We start from the raw sequence: 15,695 nt of genomic DNA on the forward strand, positions 1-15,695 counted from the left end.
TGCTATGCAACTTCCTGACAGGTGTGAGGATGTAGCTATGGTGGTTTATGACATCACTCAACAGACTGTGACACCTGCCAGTGAAACCCCAGCCGCCTGTAACCATGGCAACTTCAGGAGTAGTAAGACGAGTCAGATGACTGATGGAAATAGCAGACATCATGCACGCACACACGCGCGAACACACACACACACACACACACACACCGTGGCACATGCACGCACGCACGCACGCACGCACAGTCGCACACCCGGGGGGATAGATCAATATGAAGGAGACAAGTCTCAGTTCTACAGCTGCAATCTAACTTATTTTCATCAACGATCATGCTGTTATTTTGTCAGTTAATTAATGAATAATTGAGTCTTATGCTTCTCCTTTGAACTGTCTGTCTTCTCACTCATTCTGATGCTTATTTGTTTTGTTTTATATTCCTTTCTCTCTTTGTTTGCTGTTGATTTTCCTTACACGTCTATTTTGTTTTCTTCTTTCCTTTCTCTTGTTTCTGTTATTATTATTATTTGGTTTAGAGACCCATATAAGCCAAACCAGGGTTTCACACCTTATTTTGTTTACATTTTGTCATTTGATCGGTTTGTTTTTAAAATGTGCAAATAACTCAAACTAAACTAAATCCTTGATGACTTTAATGAACATGACTCAGACAGCAGGTTTGTTTTGAATAGATCTGAATATGAGTTGGTTCCACTTCCAACATGTGATGTAAAATAATGACACTCTCCATATTGATTCACTGCTGACATGTTTATTGTCTGATCAATTTCAGGCAAGGCAAGTTTATAGCCAAGACAATTCACAATGCTTTACACAGGTCTATAAGTCATCCAATCACAACACACCAGGTCTATAAGTCATCCAATCACCACACAGACTGACATACACAATGCTTTACACGGGTCTATAAGTCATCCAATCACAACACACCAGGTCTATAAGTCATCCAATCACCACACAGACTGACATACACAATGCTTTACACAGGTCCAGAGCCGTGTAGATAGAAGAGTCACGACATCTCCATTCACTCCAATGGACCAGTTTTTTACTCTCAAGAGTTCCAGGAAGTAAGGTCCTGGATTAAACAGCACTGTCGAGTTGAAGTAAAATATGTTTGTGTTGTACTCTGAAAGGGTTTTTCATCCCTTGAATCAAATTGTACATTATCAGCTTTATTTTAGCATGCAAAAGTAGCGCGAGACCCATTCCTGGCTGTTCATTGGCTAATGAGTCTCGCATTTTGGTCCTCCGCTGACACCACTCTCTCTCTAGAGGACACTACACAGGTCTATACGACATGCAATCACAACACAGAGTGAGATACACAGAGAAACAGAGGGAGAACATGTATAAAAGATCATGATAAAGGAAACATTGGAAAAATCATTTTGGTAGCAAATTAGATCTGTAGCATTTAGGAAGGAAAGCAAATGAGGAAGGTAAATCGTGTCGGCTACAGAGTGAAGCATCATGTCAGCAGCTGTTTGGTCTCAGTGTGTTTGTCTCTCACTCCTCTATCTGACACAGAGACACTGAGGAGGCAGAGACACAGGCAGCACACACACACACAGATACACACACGAGACACGCACGCGCACAAACACACACACACACACACAGATACACACACGAGACACGCACGCGCACACACAAACACACACACACACACACACACAGATACACACACGAGACACGCACACACACACACACACAGATACGAGACACGCACGGACACACACGCACAGACACGCACGGACACACACACACGCACGCACACACACACGCATGCACACACACACGCACACACACACAGACACGCACACACCCACCCACACAGACACGCACACACATGCACGCACGCGCACACGCGCACACACACACACACACACACACACACACACACACACACACACACTGCATGACTCAACAACAAACCTAAGCCTTCACATCATGTAGCAGCTGTGTTTGGTCTCAGTGTTTCTCTCACTCCTCTATCTGACACAGAGACACTGAGTTACCATGGTAACCTTCATACAGATGGAACCCAGGGTAAAGTGGTTCACTGAATGAGGAGTAGAAAGTGTGGATGTGAATCAGTTTGTCAGGGGAAACTGTGTAGAAGGACAGAGAGCCAGCAGACCAGTCAAGATACACTGCGACTCTGTTAGAGCGAGAGGAGGAGGAGAGACGTATGTCTGTGCGTCTGTTATTGTGACAGGCTCTGTAACCATCATCAGAGCAGCTCAGACTCCAGGACTTTTCATTCCCTCCAAGCCAGCTGTCATCACCCCGTCCTCTCCTGTTGATTCCTCTGTAAGTCACTCCTATATCAACCCCTCCTTTCCTCTCCACCTCCCAATAAGAGCGACCAGTGAGACCATCTCTACACAGCAGCTGAGACTCAGAGTCAAATCTCTCTGTGTGATCAGGATATGGCTGCTTCTCTCTCACCCACGTCACCTTTCTGTTGTCTTCAGACAGGAGGAGGTGTCTGTATGTTGTGTTTGGATCCAGTGTGAGTTCACAGGCATCTGATGAGACAACAAGACTCAATACAGCAGCAGCTTCTCATCTAAAACATCTGCTCTATTTATCTATTGATGATTTATTATGAACAACTTGACTGCTCATGTCTAAACAGTGTGATGATGTCACATGATGACATCATCCTGATTAACAGCAGCATCTGAATGAATCTTTCTATCTCAGAAAGTTAAATGTGTTGCTTTGTTTTCATGAATCACACTAAAGACACACTTACACTTCCTCAGACCTACTTTCAACCACTGCACCCCACCAGGGTCCACACTGAGAGAGAGACACAGAGAGAGAGAGAGAGAGAGAGAGAGAGGGAGAGAGGGAGAGAGACACACAGAGAGAGAGAGAGAGAGAGAGAGGGAGAGAGATTATTTTGTTTATTTTGTTTTATCAATTCTTTATGCTTTGGCAATATTGTACTTGAGACATTCATGCCAATAAAGCGAATTTGAATTTGACAGAGATGGAGAGGGAGAGACAGAGGGAGAGAGAGACATACAGACAGAGAGAGATACAGAGAGAGAGAGAGAGAGAGAGACAGACAGAGAGAGGGACAGAGAGAGAGAGACATACAGAGAGAGAGCGAGAGACAGAGAGAGACAGACAGAGGGACAGAGAGAGAGACATACAGACAGAGAGAGACAGACAGACAGACGGAGAGACAGAGAGCGACAGAGAGAGGGACAGAGAGAGAGAGAGACATACAGACAGAGGGAGAGACAGAGAGAGACAGAGAGAGAGACAGAGGGAGAGAGAAAGAGACAGAGACAGGGAGAGAGAGAGAGAGAGGGAGACAGAGAGATAGATATGGAGAGAGAGAGAGAGAGAGAGAGAGGGAGACAGAGAGGGAGACAGAGACAGGGAGAGAGAGAGGGAGGGAGAGAGAGAGAGGGCGGGAGACAGAGAGAGAGAGGGAGACAGAGATAGACAGAGAGGGAGAGAGAGACAGAGAGAGAGGGAGAGAGAGAGAGAGAGAGGGAGGGAGACAGAGAGAGAGAGGGAGACAGACAGAGATAGACAGAGAGAGAGGGAGAGAGAGACAGAGAGAGAGGGAGAGAGAGAGAGAGGGAGGGAGACAGAGAGAGAGAGGGAGACAGAGATAGACAGAGAGGGAGAGAGACAGAGAGCGAGGGAGGGAGACAGAGAGAGGGAGAGAGAAATCTTTTCTTTCAGGGATTTGGAGGCAGGGTGGATTATGGGGTTGATGTGACTCTCAAGTGTCTGCGCACGTGGGCGTGTCTGTGTGTGTTTGAAGTGCATGCTGGGCTAGAGTGGCTTGATGGTAAGGGAGGGAGGGAGGGAGGGAGGGAGAGAGGGAGAGAGGGAGGGAGAGAGGGAGGGAGAGAGGGAGGGAGGGAGGGAGGGAGGGAGGGAGAGAGGGAGGGGCTGAGGAGCCGGTGGCTACACACACATACACACGGTGCAGAGGTGCAGGGCCGTAGCCAGGGGGGTGGGGGGGAGTGTGGACGATTCCAAGGCCCCTTGACTGACAGGGGCCCCAAATGGCCAACATTTTCAGACGCCGCCCTTCGGACGGCGGCATCCGTGGGCCCGATGTGATATCCTTTCATGGGGCCCGAAATCCCTGGCTACGGCCCTGCAGAGGTGACTCAAGTGTGTGTGTGTGTGTGTGTGTGTGTGCGCACGTGTGTGTGTGTGTGTTTGAAGTGCACGCTGGGGTTAGAGTGAGTGGCAAGGGAATGAGGGAGGGGCCCAGGAGCGGGTGCGCACGCACGCACGCACACACAGACAGACACACACACACAGACACTCACACACACACACACACACACACACACACACACACACACACAGACAGACACAAAGAGACAGAGACACAGAGATAAACATGCAACTGTTGGGATCAGGTGAATATAAACATACGGTATATCAATATTAAAATAATAGACTACTACGGTATTTATTAGGCTATAGCTGCTATTCAGAGCAGACCTTCAAAACGGGAAACCCAGAAATATGAGTCGGGGTTGATGAAGGCAAACGGCACATTTTTCTCACATGACATGGAGTCAGAATTTCTGAGGAGAAAGATCATATTGCCTCAAATATCACATGTGTGAAGCACTTTGTCATCATATTCGTTGTAATTTTTTGTCGTAGTGTCGCATTGTGCTGCAGTACTGTACTGTATTGTTGTCTGATTGAATGTGCTGTGTTTTGTCTGACTGCTACAGATGCAGGACAACTTTCCGAATGGACAAATAAATATACTATCAGATTAAGAAGAGATGAAAAAAGTTGTGCTATAAGAACAATCTAAATGTTAGTTTTGATGGAGCAAAAAATTAGTTAAAACATTGTTAATTTACCGTTTTTCTTTTTAATTTGAAACCATGTTGTCAGTGCGCAGCGGAGCTTTTCATGCAGGCTGAAGTCAGTCTCAATTTGTCAAGGAAGCGCAGCTGGAGCCTTGTCCCATTGGCTCACGTGAGCATGGGCGCCTGGCCAATCCTGTCGCTTGACTGCTGCGTAGGCGGGCACAGGGCGTGGTTTTGCCGGAACCGCGGTGGGTTCCATAATAACGTGTAAACAACAGATGTCTTGCACGCTGAATTTAAGCAGATTTTAGATTAGATTTAGATTTGTCTAAACAACAGAAGTGTTAAAAAAAAACGAGTGGACGCTGCTAAAGCTTACAGAGAAGGACTTGGTCAGCAGGAAAGGGTGCAGTATTTTAAGAAACTAAAGTTAATAGGCAATGGAGATCCGTACGAGCTGGCTCCTTCATCTTGGAATGATGACCCATCAAATCTGCCGTCTATGACCTATCCAGGGGTTAAAGCAAAATAAAATCTTTTGACTGAAAATTTTTCGAGGTCTATTTTAGCTATTTCGGGCTTTCTAGAGTGTCCGCTTTTTCCCCACCGTGCCGTCGCTTCACATGGGTTTTCATGTAAAAAAGGGCAGACAGTGTGTACATCACACTCTCAAGTTCCCAAACATCCAGTAGGCCTAATGATGCATGAATTGTGTTCTGGGCTGATGTTATAAGGTTCCACGTAGGTATGCCAACAGAGACATGTGAAAATTACTGGCTATAATAAATCACAATTAATATATAGATGTTTTTATCGAGTCAAACAAGTAGGTTAAGGGATCAGTATAACAATTAGGCTATAACTAACAGTAGCCACAGGAACTACAACAACATTGTCAAACATATGTCCCAACTAAGGAGGTTCTCTTCCACCAGTCACACAGCTCTGCTCCACCCAAACTCCCACCCCTCCTGTCCCACTGAGCTGATGGTCTGGTAGCCTACTGTTATGAAAACACACCAATTAATACTGTCAGACAACACCTAGCATGCCTAGGCTAACCACCTAACGCTAGTGTTACAGTTCAGCATCAAGTGAAGAGGAAACATCCCACTGCACACGGTTACATCTAAAACATCCCTCAGAATTACATAACTATCATGGAGTCAGGTAACAGATGAAATCAACATCTTGTTATCAACTAACTCAGAGACTAGCAGTGGCTGACACATCTAATGCTAACCAGAAAGTTAGTAACCAACTAGTTACTGCACTAGCAACAGTTGTTTGTTAATGTTATGTTGCGTTACAGATGGGGTAGGTGCTTGCTTATAGCTCATATAATAACGTTAGCGTTGACGCTAGTGAAACTCCACTAGACTTTTTCTCTCTAGTGACATGTGGTCGTGGAAAAAGCGTCAACTCCCCGCGCTGTCGGGGTGAAAAATACACCGAAAATAATAACGTTAACATTACTGCAGCAAACCTTTGAGCGTGTGTGTGTTAGCAAGTTTTACCTGTCCGTGTCCAATAAAAGACAACTCCGCATCGCGCATGTTTTCAAAGTTCCTCCACCTTTGCAGTAATAAATTAACTCCAATTCTCACAATAACAAACTTCTTCAGTCCAATGCTGTCATGGATAATTTAACGTTAGGAACTAACGCTGTCTGAGAGGCAGATGGCAACAGTGTTTTGTTTAGCGTTACGAGTGGCTTTGCAGGGCCGCGTTCAGCGGGCCGAAAACATAGCACAACGTAGCAAAACATTTATCAGCGAACATAGTGGTGCATTGAAACAGGCAAGGAAACATGACGTTCAACCTGGAAACCGTAGCAATACATTTTCAGGCTTATTGTGGCTTGAACACAACCCAGGAGAATCATTTGGACGTCCGGTCGGAATTTTTCAAAATAAAAGCTTTCATTCAAACTCAATACAATACACATTGAAAATATACAAAGGGGCTTTAATTTAGGTATTTTTCACATTTCATATCTGGCTCCAATAGACGGAAATCCGTCGTAGCGACGGAGAACTTTAATCGCTGGACCTATCCCAACATAGAGAACTATCTGTTTTTTTCACCAAGCCCAGATACACAACTGAAGACCTTACTTTTTATTTGATTTTATTTAACCTTTATTTTACCAGGCGAGACAATTAAGAACAAAATTCTTATTTACAATGTCGGCCTGCCTCATAAGGGGAAAAGGGAGGAGGGCTAAAAGATCAAAACATGTTAAAAACAAAGCACATAAAACTACAATTAAATCGACAATTAAATGAGATGCAACAAAACAACAATAAGCATTAAACACAGCAGTAAAAAGCACATAACACAACATCAACGCAAGGACAGCAACAATAACACAGAGAGGTATAAAATCAGAAAGTGAGCAGACATGAGCGCAAGGGAGCATAAAAACAAGTAAAGGTGGACAGAGGGGGTGTGTAATGGAAGTGATACAAGTGCTACCCTACAGAGAAGGGAAGCATGTACAAGAATCAGTGAGGGTGTCTGTCCTTACATGTTACAAAGGAGTGGAAGCCTACAACCACATGGTGTGTGGATGGTATCAGAGCATCGATGACGTGTGTTGTGAAGAGCAAGGTAGGTGATGCATTAGCAATAATGTTACTAGCTACATTAGATCAACTGATCTTTACATTTTGGATCAACATTTCAACATGTCATAGAGTACAGTAGTGGATTGGAGTACAGGCTAGTTAAGTGTTGATAGTAAGACTTTTGAATTCAAACAGGCTAACAGCATAATGCTGTTGTGTTTCTGACTTGGATTGTGGTTGTTGTGATGAATCAAAACATTTAACATCCTTACTACTGTACTGTACAGTCAACCTAGTGACAGCAGTGAGTGCCCTGGTGCAAAGCTGAAATGTTCATCTTTCTAGCAAATCAGCTACATTTCAAACTTGAGGTGAAATGCAAATGAACTAGAGTCATGTGACCAAATGTTTCATGTCCTACCAGCATTTGGCTGGTGGCTGGCTGGGTGCTAATTTTGGACCCTGTCTACTAGTACACATTTTCTGATCAAAATGCTGATCTATCATTATGAACAATTAAAATGCTGATCTATCATAAAATATATAAACAATTAAAATGCCCCTCTTCATCCAATTTATTAAAGGAGAAACTAGTTTTATGAGTATATGGGGATGTATGAGTCATGTAAATGTGATTGGAACTTGAGACAAAGTTATGTTCATGTATGAGTTAAAATGAGGATATAAACTTTATTTTTTCATTGATTGATTATAGAATAATGTATTCTATGGTTGGAGACCTGTGTTGTAATTTGGCTGATATGAATATTGAGTGAGCTTTGTGTTGTTGCTCCAATGTTTTTGGATTTTGTGTGTGTGTGTGTGGAAGAGTAGTCACACCTTTGTGTAGACTAATGGGCATCCACAATAAACTAAACTAAACTAAACTAAACTAAACTAAACTAAACTAAACAAGCTTATATATTTTTGTCTTGTCTTTTATTCAGGTACTTCAATCCCAACGATGATGAGAAAAGCCCCTGGAACCCTGGATCATTGCTGAAAAGTGGGGAAAGATTCACAGAGCTCACTGTACATGTATGGCTGGCCTGGGGGAAACGTGCACACATGTTGCTGCATTGTTGTTTCTCATTGAGGCAACAGTGAAGTTGAGGGACTCAAAGTCGGTGATGCAGGAAAAGGCGTATTGGTTGTTACCTACTGCAATGTCAAAGGTGGAGTACAAAGAATGTGGAAAAATCTACTTCACTGCAGCAAAGACATATAAAGTCAAATAGCTGCTAAGAGTGACTCACTGTGCTGCTCATGTACAGTCACTTGAGAAAGAAGGTGCTAGTTGTCCCACTCCTAAAGTAAGCAAAACACCACCTCCAACCAGTGTGGAATTGGCATCATTATTCCACGCTCTTAGCACAACTGGCTCAAAATGTGCTATTTTGTCCCTGATTGAGCCTTATTCAGACTGTTATGTTCCCAAAGCGATTGGTGAAAACTTTCCTCTGGTGTTGACTGAATTGTGAAACGAGGAAGCAGTTCACATGGACTATAGTGATGTATTGTCTATTAAAAAAAAAAAAAAAAAAAAAAACACGATTTCAGACGGCAGCCCGTCTTTCTTGTCACACGAACACACTACAACACATGCATGCGGCCACTACACACAATCATGCTGACGGTGGCCGGTGAAATATGTCCTCTGCATTTGACCCATCCAGGCTTGTCCTTTCCTCCAGGGGGCAGGCCGGGAGCAGTGGTCACTATTTCTTTCCAGCGCCCGGGGACCTTCATTGGACCATCATTGGACCAACTTCAGATGTTGTCGTCACTGGTCGGATGACGATCTTCTGCATGTATTTAGTGGGGGGTTATGTACGGAGGAACCCCCTGGGGGGTACAGGGAGAACATGCAAACTCTACACAGAAAGGCCCTTTTGATGAGATAGCCCACCTGGGCAGTAGGCACTGAAGATATGGGGGGGTCACAACTCCAGCGCCCACAGCGTCCCAGGTGAGAATCGAACCCAGGACCTTCGAGCTGTGAGGCGACAGCGCTTACCACTGCACCACCGTACCTCGTTTGCACTGATGTTGACATTTCAGTATCAGAGGAGCAAGCAAAGGCAGAAGAGGAAGCTACAAGGGATCAAGCTTCTTCTAAACTCTGGTTTCAATTTCGTGCTGGTAGAATTACATGAGACTAAAATGAGAACTGCATGCTGCACTGATCCAAAGCAACCAGCCCAGAGCTTCATCAAAAGTCTATGCTATCCTGAATCATACACATTTACATCAAAAGCCACCACCTGAGGATGTAGTCATGAGATGTTTACAGATGAACATAGGAAATCTCATAAAAATGTGAACGTGCAGGTTTCTTTATAAATGCAAGTGTGCCATTCTTGGGTGTTTCACTGGACGGCCTTGTTTCTTGTGATTGTTGTGGCGTCAGACGTCAGTGTACTTGAAATTAAATGTCCATTCTGTGTAAAAAGTAGTCTTTCTTGTGTTGTTATTTAGCTTTTCAGAGGCTATTGCATGGTTAAAAAGTGCAGAAATATGCATAGCGGGTATATAACCTATGTTTTACTATAAAAAAATATGTGCCCCCTCCCCAGTTACAACGGCCCCCTAAGTAATTTCATCCTGGCGCCGGGTCTGTGCAAACGACACTGTAGAACTTTCCAGTGGGTGAAGATATTGCTCTGTATTATTATGAGTGATAATTTTATAATTATGTTCTTAATTATTAGTATTGTTTTCTCATATTGATCTATGCAAAAGACTGGGATATGAGTGTGTTGGGACTGTGTGTGGAGCATGCACATTTCGTCACAAAGTGTAGCACTAACCCTCTGTTTCATTTTCGTTTCAACTATTGTCAGGACTGGTACGCCTTGTCGGTAAGTGAAGAGCTAAAGTTGCTAATATCTCAAAACTTCGATAAATGTCACATGAATCAGTGCTGTACCAATTTGTGGTTAATGTCGGGCTATGTTTTGTGTTTTTCTTTCAGGTTTACAACCTAACTAGAGTCACAGCGAGCGTAGCTGTGTGAATGTTTACTGTATGAAAACGTGTAATAAACTTCATAAGAAATTGAGTTGTTTCCGCCGTACTTGTCCTGGTAACCCTTCCAGAGGGGAGTTTACTAGGCTGTAGCAGGCAGTTTAGTAGAAGTCTGGACAGTTGTAAACCGCTGCCGGGAGCCGTACCTGGAGGTAGACGGGCGCCGAGCGGAGGAGGACAACGCCGGGGATCAGAGGCTGGAAGTCGGGGACGACGCGGCTGCTGACATCACCACGGCAACGGAGAAGCCGGAGCCAAGAGCTAACGGGGCCGTCAAAGGGCAGTGAGTCACACAAGAATCAGAATATTTTCCACAGTCGTAGATACGGCTGTGTGGATTGCCCAAGAGCTACACGTTTCTGTGCAGGAATGATGCTCAGGAAGGCTATAAGCTATAACTCGCTGAGCTAAGCTCACTTGCTATACCAGAAGCTAACGTTGCTACTGGAGAGGCTTAGAGATTGTGACATTGCACCTAACGTTGATTAAAGCTATCACGGACAGAACTGTAACTTTGTAGCTATAGCAACCAGCCAAAGACGTTAATACCAAGTGATGTGGTGTTCGTGGACGAACCTTTCGTTTTGAACGGCTCTTTTGCTGGAGTGGTGTTCGTGGACGAACCTTTCATTTTGAACGGCTCTTTTGCTGGAGTGGTGTTCGTGGACGAATCTTTCATTGTGAACAACTCTTGTGAAGACCGTGAACGAATCATTCGTTTTGAAGTCTTTTTCTGAACTGATTCTGGTGATTCGTAGCCTGACTCCACCAGACGGGGGCGGCATTGTTCCACAAATTCACAATGTTGTTTGTGAAACAGATATTTGAAGCAAACTCATCGATCTGGCAGCGTCAGGTTAGGTGATTCGGTTCACCTGGAAACAAAATGACGGACAACAAGCCAGAAGGGAGAGCCTAAAGAAGAAGCGTTCAAATGCGCAATAGGCCTTTACAACGCGAATAAACCGCCTTAATGTCAGGGCTGGCCATTTACGTGAAGTTGATTTGGCAGAAGGGTTAACAAGATTGAGAGACGATTATAATAGTCTCCTTGATGCCAGTAATGACTATATTGATGCACAGAGGCAAATAGACTCGACAGGCGACGACAGTGAGTTGCAGGACGCCCTGGCGAAGAGAGACACCAGTGAGCAAAAATTCCTAGAACTCGAGGACGACATCTTGGGTATGCTGTGGTCCAAGTATGCAGCGCCGGACATAGATGCCCGTGTTACGCAGTTCAAGTCCACGTTTGATCGGCCTGAGGATCTCTGGAAAGATAAAGTAGTGCCATGGGCTAGGGATGTCGACGGTTAACCGTTAAACCGCCGACAACGTCATTGGTCGGTTAAGCATGTCGGTCAAACGGTTAATTTGCATATTAAATTGGCATACGTGTTGCCAATATGGTGTTTTTTTTCCCTCCTTCGCGGTAAGCAACAAGTAGTTACTATAGCAGCATTATATAGGAATTAAAAGCTCCTGCTACTGCCAGAACAACATTAATTTAGAGAAAGGCTTTTCCAAATGCAAAAGCAGTGTGCATTGTCAGCACTGACTTCTCTCTGTCTCTCTCACTATCCGCCTCTCCCCCCGCGTGCGAGATGTGCTCTGTGATAAACTGGCATCAGTCAGCGTTTCCACATGGATTCTACTGAAGAAATATGTTCAATTTAAAATGTTTAACGTAAGTCATTTCTCTGCCAAAGTCGACTGGAGGGGACAGATAGCTCCACACATGCGCCACACCCCCGCCCCCCCTCTGCTTTGACCAGATGGGAGAAGACGCCCTGCCCTGTGCAGACTACAGCGAGTCAGTCATGCTCCTGTGTTCCAGCCTCTGTCATGAAACCATGAGGTTACTTTCAATGACGTGTTTCAAAACAAGCTGTGTCTTCCACATCGATTCACTGAGGAATCCACACTTTTACCATGAATTGAGTTCTCTCCGGGTCTGTCTGTCTCTCAGGTGTAATAATCCCACAACGATTACGGCTGTTTCAGCAGGGAGCAAGGTGCTCTAGCACCCCCCTCCCTCTCCCTCCCTATCTCCCTCTCTCCACGCAGTGACTTTCATCCCGACTTTCATCCCCACCACCATGTGCTCCCAAACAAATCTCACGGCACTTTAAGCATGTAAAAATATAACGCTACACTACACTATAGCAAGAGTGAGAATGCTCTTCTAAACACATCGGCTATTAACACATTCACTGCCAGCTGTTTTTTTTTTACTGTAGGTAGGTTCTGCCAGAGGGTTTTTTTGAGGATTCTGGCTCATCTTTCAAAACCTGAGGATTCTTTTCTGCTAAGATTTTGTGAACACACAATATCTCAAAAGAACTAATAGAATGTGTGCTTTCTTTGTCTAAAAGAGTTAGTTTGTAAAGTTAGTAGTTATGTAAGCATTAGCAGTTGAATACAGCATGGTTTCAGCGTCTGAAAATTTATTCAGAGATAAATGGCTTTTTGTGAAATTCGATAGAACAGTCACTTTAACCATTCATTTTTGGCATCAGTAAAACGTCAGACATCTAAACAATAGTTTTGAACAGTAATTTCCTCCATAACAGCAGGAAACACCCCTCTCCATAAACTCCTCCCTCCGTGTGTGTTCTTCTTGGCTGCAGCGGCCGTGTCACAAGCTCGTTGCTGCTGCTGCTGTAACCTCGCGTCACCAGGCTCACTGCTTTGCTGCTGCTGTGCCTGTCTGCTGGCGGCGGGCAAGTCTGGATGGATGGGCTCGCTCGTTTCTTGGGGTTCTGAGAGCTTTGATGAAGCTTTTGCGATTCTGGTCTTATTTATGCTGCGTGTTTCAAAGTGTGTTCCACCCGTAATCTATTATGCAAATTTGCAAAACCCCACCGCCAGCTCCCAAGCGCGAAAGCGTTTTCGCCAATCCATTTTCATGAGAATGGCTTCCTCACACTGCTTTTTGCTTGCCTTCCTCTAGAATGGAGAGCACTGTCGCCACTTAGTGGGTCGGTGGAATGGGTTGTACACGTTCGGTAGCTCCAATATTTTTATAGGAGACGTGGGGGACATTGATCCACGCACCGTCAAATTTTTTTTTGACGTCTCAACTCGTCATTGGCAGTGAACCGTTGGAATTTTTTTGACGAGTCAACTCGCCATTGGCAGTGAACGTGTTAATATATAATTATTTCTCTGCATCTCATATTAGATTGGTAAAAGGTTTGGACAGACTGCTTCATTTGTTCATCCTCCCGAGTCCCGCAGTGCTGACAGCTGTCAGCGTGCGGACTTGCTGCACTCGTCATGTCGTGCAGCTGGACACAGAGAGCATAATAGCCACCTACAGCCCTCGTCACAGATAAAGAGAGAGAGGGAGAAGGGTGGAGAGAGAGTTTTTGCAGATCTCAAAAGCAGGTAAACCACTGTTGAATTAGTGAGAATGTCAGAATGATGTCAGAAGGAGGAGAGAGCGATGAGCGCGTCAGTGCGCCGTGCAGCCTGGAGGCTTGGGGCGGTGTCATGATGTGCTCTTCAAAGTGGAAATTCGTTCAATTAGCAACACGTTTCGTTCTGAGCTTTTAAAATTAGTTTCTGCTGGTTTTATTAGACTATTTCCGACACCTGCAGTAAGATGATTCATTTGAGAATTGTGAGCGTGAGTATGGGTTTTTTCCCTCCGTATTTCCCCCTTCTGCAATGCCTGCAGCTCCTATCATAGCCTATCCGAGGAATGTTTTTGTTTAGATGGCTGGAGGATTCAACTTGTCTTCTCGTTTTGTTAATGTGTTTTTTTCTGCTTGTAGATGTAAAAATAAATGCTTTCTAATGAAAAAAAATCAAGCATTTGTTGTGGTAATGGTTTAATGGGGCACAGACAGTCAAATAGCGCATTTTAATCTTCTCGGTTAACCGACCAATTGTCGGCTAATGAGGGTCAGTTGTCGGTCAAGAAAAATTATGATTTTCGACATCCCTACCATTTGCGCAGCAAGGGGTCGAAACCAGTAAACTGGATAGAAAACTCCAGGAACTCAGAAGCACTGTGTATCCTTGGAGAGACTATCGGCCGCACGGAAAGGACAAATGGACACTCCTTTCATCACTGAAAGAGGACAAGGAGCAACTGATGGACGTGCCCACGCGATAATGAGCACATGAGAAGGGACAACAGGGAGAACAATGACAATGACGACGATGACGGAGGTGAGGAGGAAAAGGAGGAAGAAGCGGAAGGTGGTAACGTTGTCGGTGGGCCTGTCACACCAGCTAGTGACAGCCTTACGTCCACTGATAACATCACTTTTACCCAACCTGTAACCCTTGCTAGTTCTACCCCACCTGTCAACGTCCAGTCTGCTGGTGTTGCTCTGCCCGTTGACGGGCAGGGAATTGTGTATGTCACGAGCCCTCCCCCGTTCATTCCCGCTGACAGGGCAAGCATCATTACCAGCACTCCTCGAATTGCTACCGTCAGTAGTCCACCTCCGAGCAGTTATGTAGCAGCTGCTGTGACCAGTACATCCCAACAGTCATTACAGCCCACCCTGTGGTCACGACAATCAGAAGGTGGGCCCATGGTCAGTTTCGCTTGGCCTCCGACCCACGCCAGCACGCCACAACCGCTGGGCGTTCATGCTGCTCCAGCCGCCAACCTCAGCATGGGACAAAGGAGTAGCATGCCTTATAGCGGCTCCGGTGCGTACGCCGGGGGGGATAACAGCTCTCAGTGGGCCCGACCCAAAATAAGGCTCACACCCATAAGTTTGCCTAAGTTCTCCGGGGATAGGAGGGACTATTGGCGCTGGAAGGCTGAATGGGAGAGTATCCAGGCGCAAGCGGAACCAACGGGGTCACGAGAATGCAAGAAACTTCATCTCCTAGATAGCATAGATGAAGTTGTGAAAAATGAACTCAGACTGTTGCATTGCAGAGATGTGAACGATATCTTCAGAGAACTGGAAAACCGTTATGGTGATAAAGCACAAACAGCAGAAGAGATCGTGTTGGAGCTACAGTCACGACCTGCTGTAAAGAATCACCAGCCAGGAGAGACGTTAGAGTTGATCAGCAGTGGAGAGGGCTGCATTGGATCTCATGGACCTGGGGTGTGTAGACGCTATACAAAACCAGCTGGTGATTCGGTCTTTAGAAAGCAAACTCCCTGACGTTATGAAAAGAGAGTGGCTCATGTATGTAAGGAACCCCAGCAACAGTGTCCTCCCACGAAACCGTTTGGACAGACTCTTGCTGTTCCTGGAGGACCAAAAGTCGTTGCTCATGAGGTTA

At 45.1% G+C, this 15,695-nt stretch overlaps 1 protein-coding gene across 3 annotated transcripts in view; it reads right to left on the reverse strand.

Moving 5' to 3' along the window:
• Nucleotides 1-1,995: 1,995 nt before the first annotated feature.
• The window catches only part of LOC310795099 (protein NLRC3-like), a 54,869-nt gene continuing 41,169 nt past the window's right edge, over nucleotides 1,996-15,695 (reverse strand). For 2 of the 3 annotated variants that reach the window (XM_083657125.1, XM_083657124.1), the window contains 2 exons: nucleotides 2,781-2,827; nucleotides 1,996-2,550 (listed from right to left, as the gene is read on the reverse strand). In XM_083657125.1, coding sequence (XP_083513251.1) covers nucleotides 2,003-2,550; nucleotides 2,781-2,827 — 595 coding nt within the window. In that variant the 3' untranslated portion in view covers nucleotides 1,996-2,002. The remainder of the gene's footprint in view (nucleotides 2,551-2,780; nucleotides 2,828-15,695) is intronic. The other variant, XM_083657126.1, reaches the window with a different exon arrangement.

The sequence above is a fragment of the Poromitra crassiceps genome, assembly GCF_964638095.1.
Source record: "Poromitra crassiceps genome assembly, chromosome: 20".
Lineage (NCBI taxonomy): Eukaryota > Metazoa > Chordata > Actinopteri > Beryciformes > Melamphaidae > Poromitra > Poromitra crassiceps.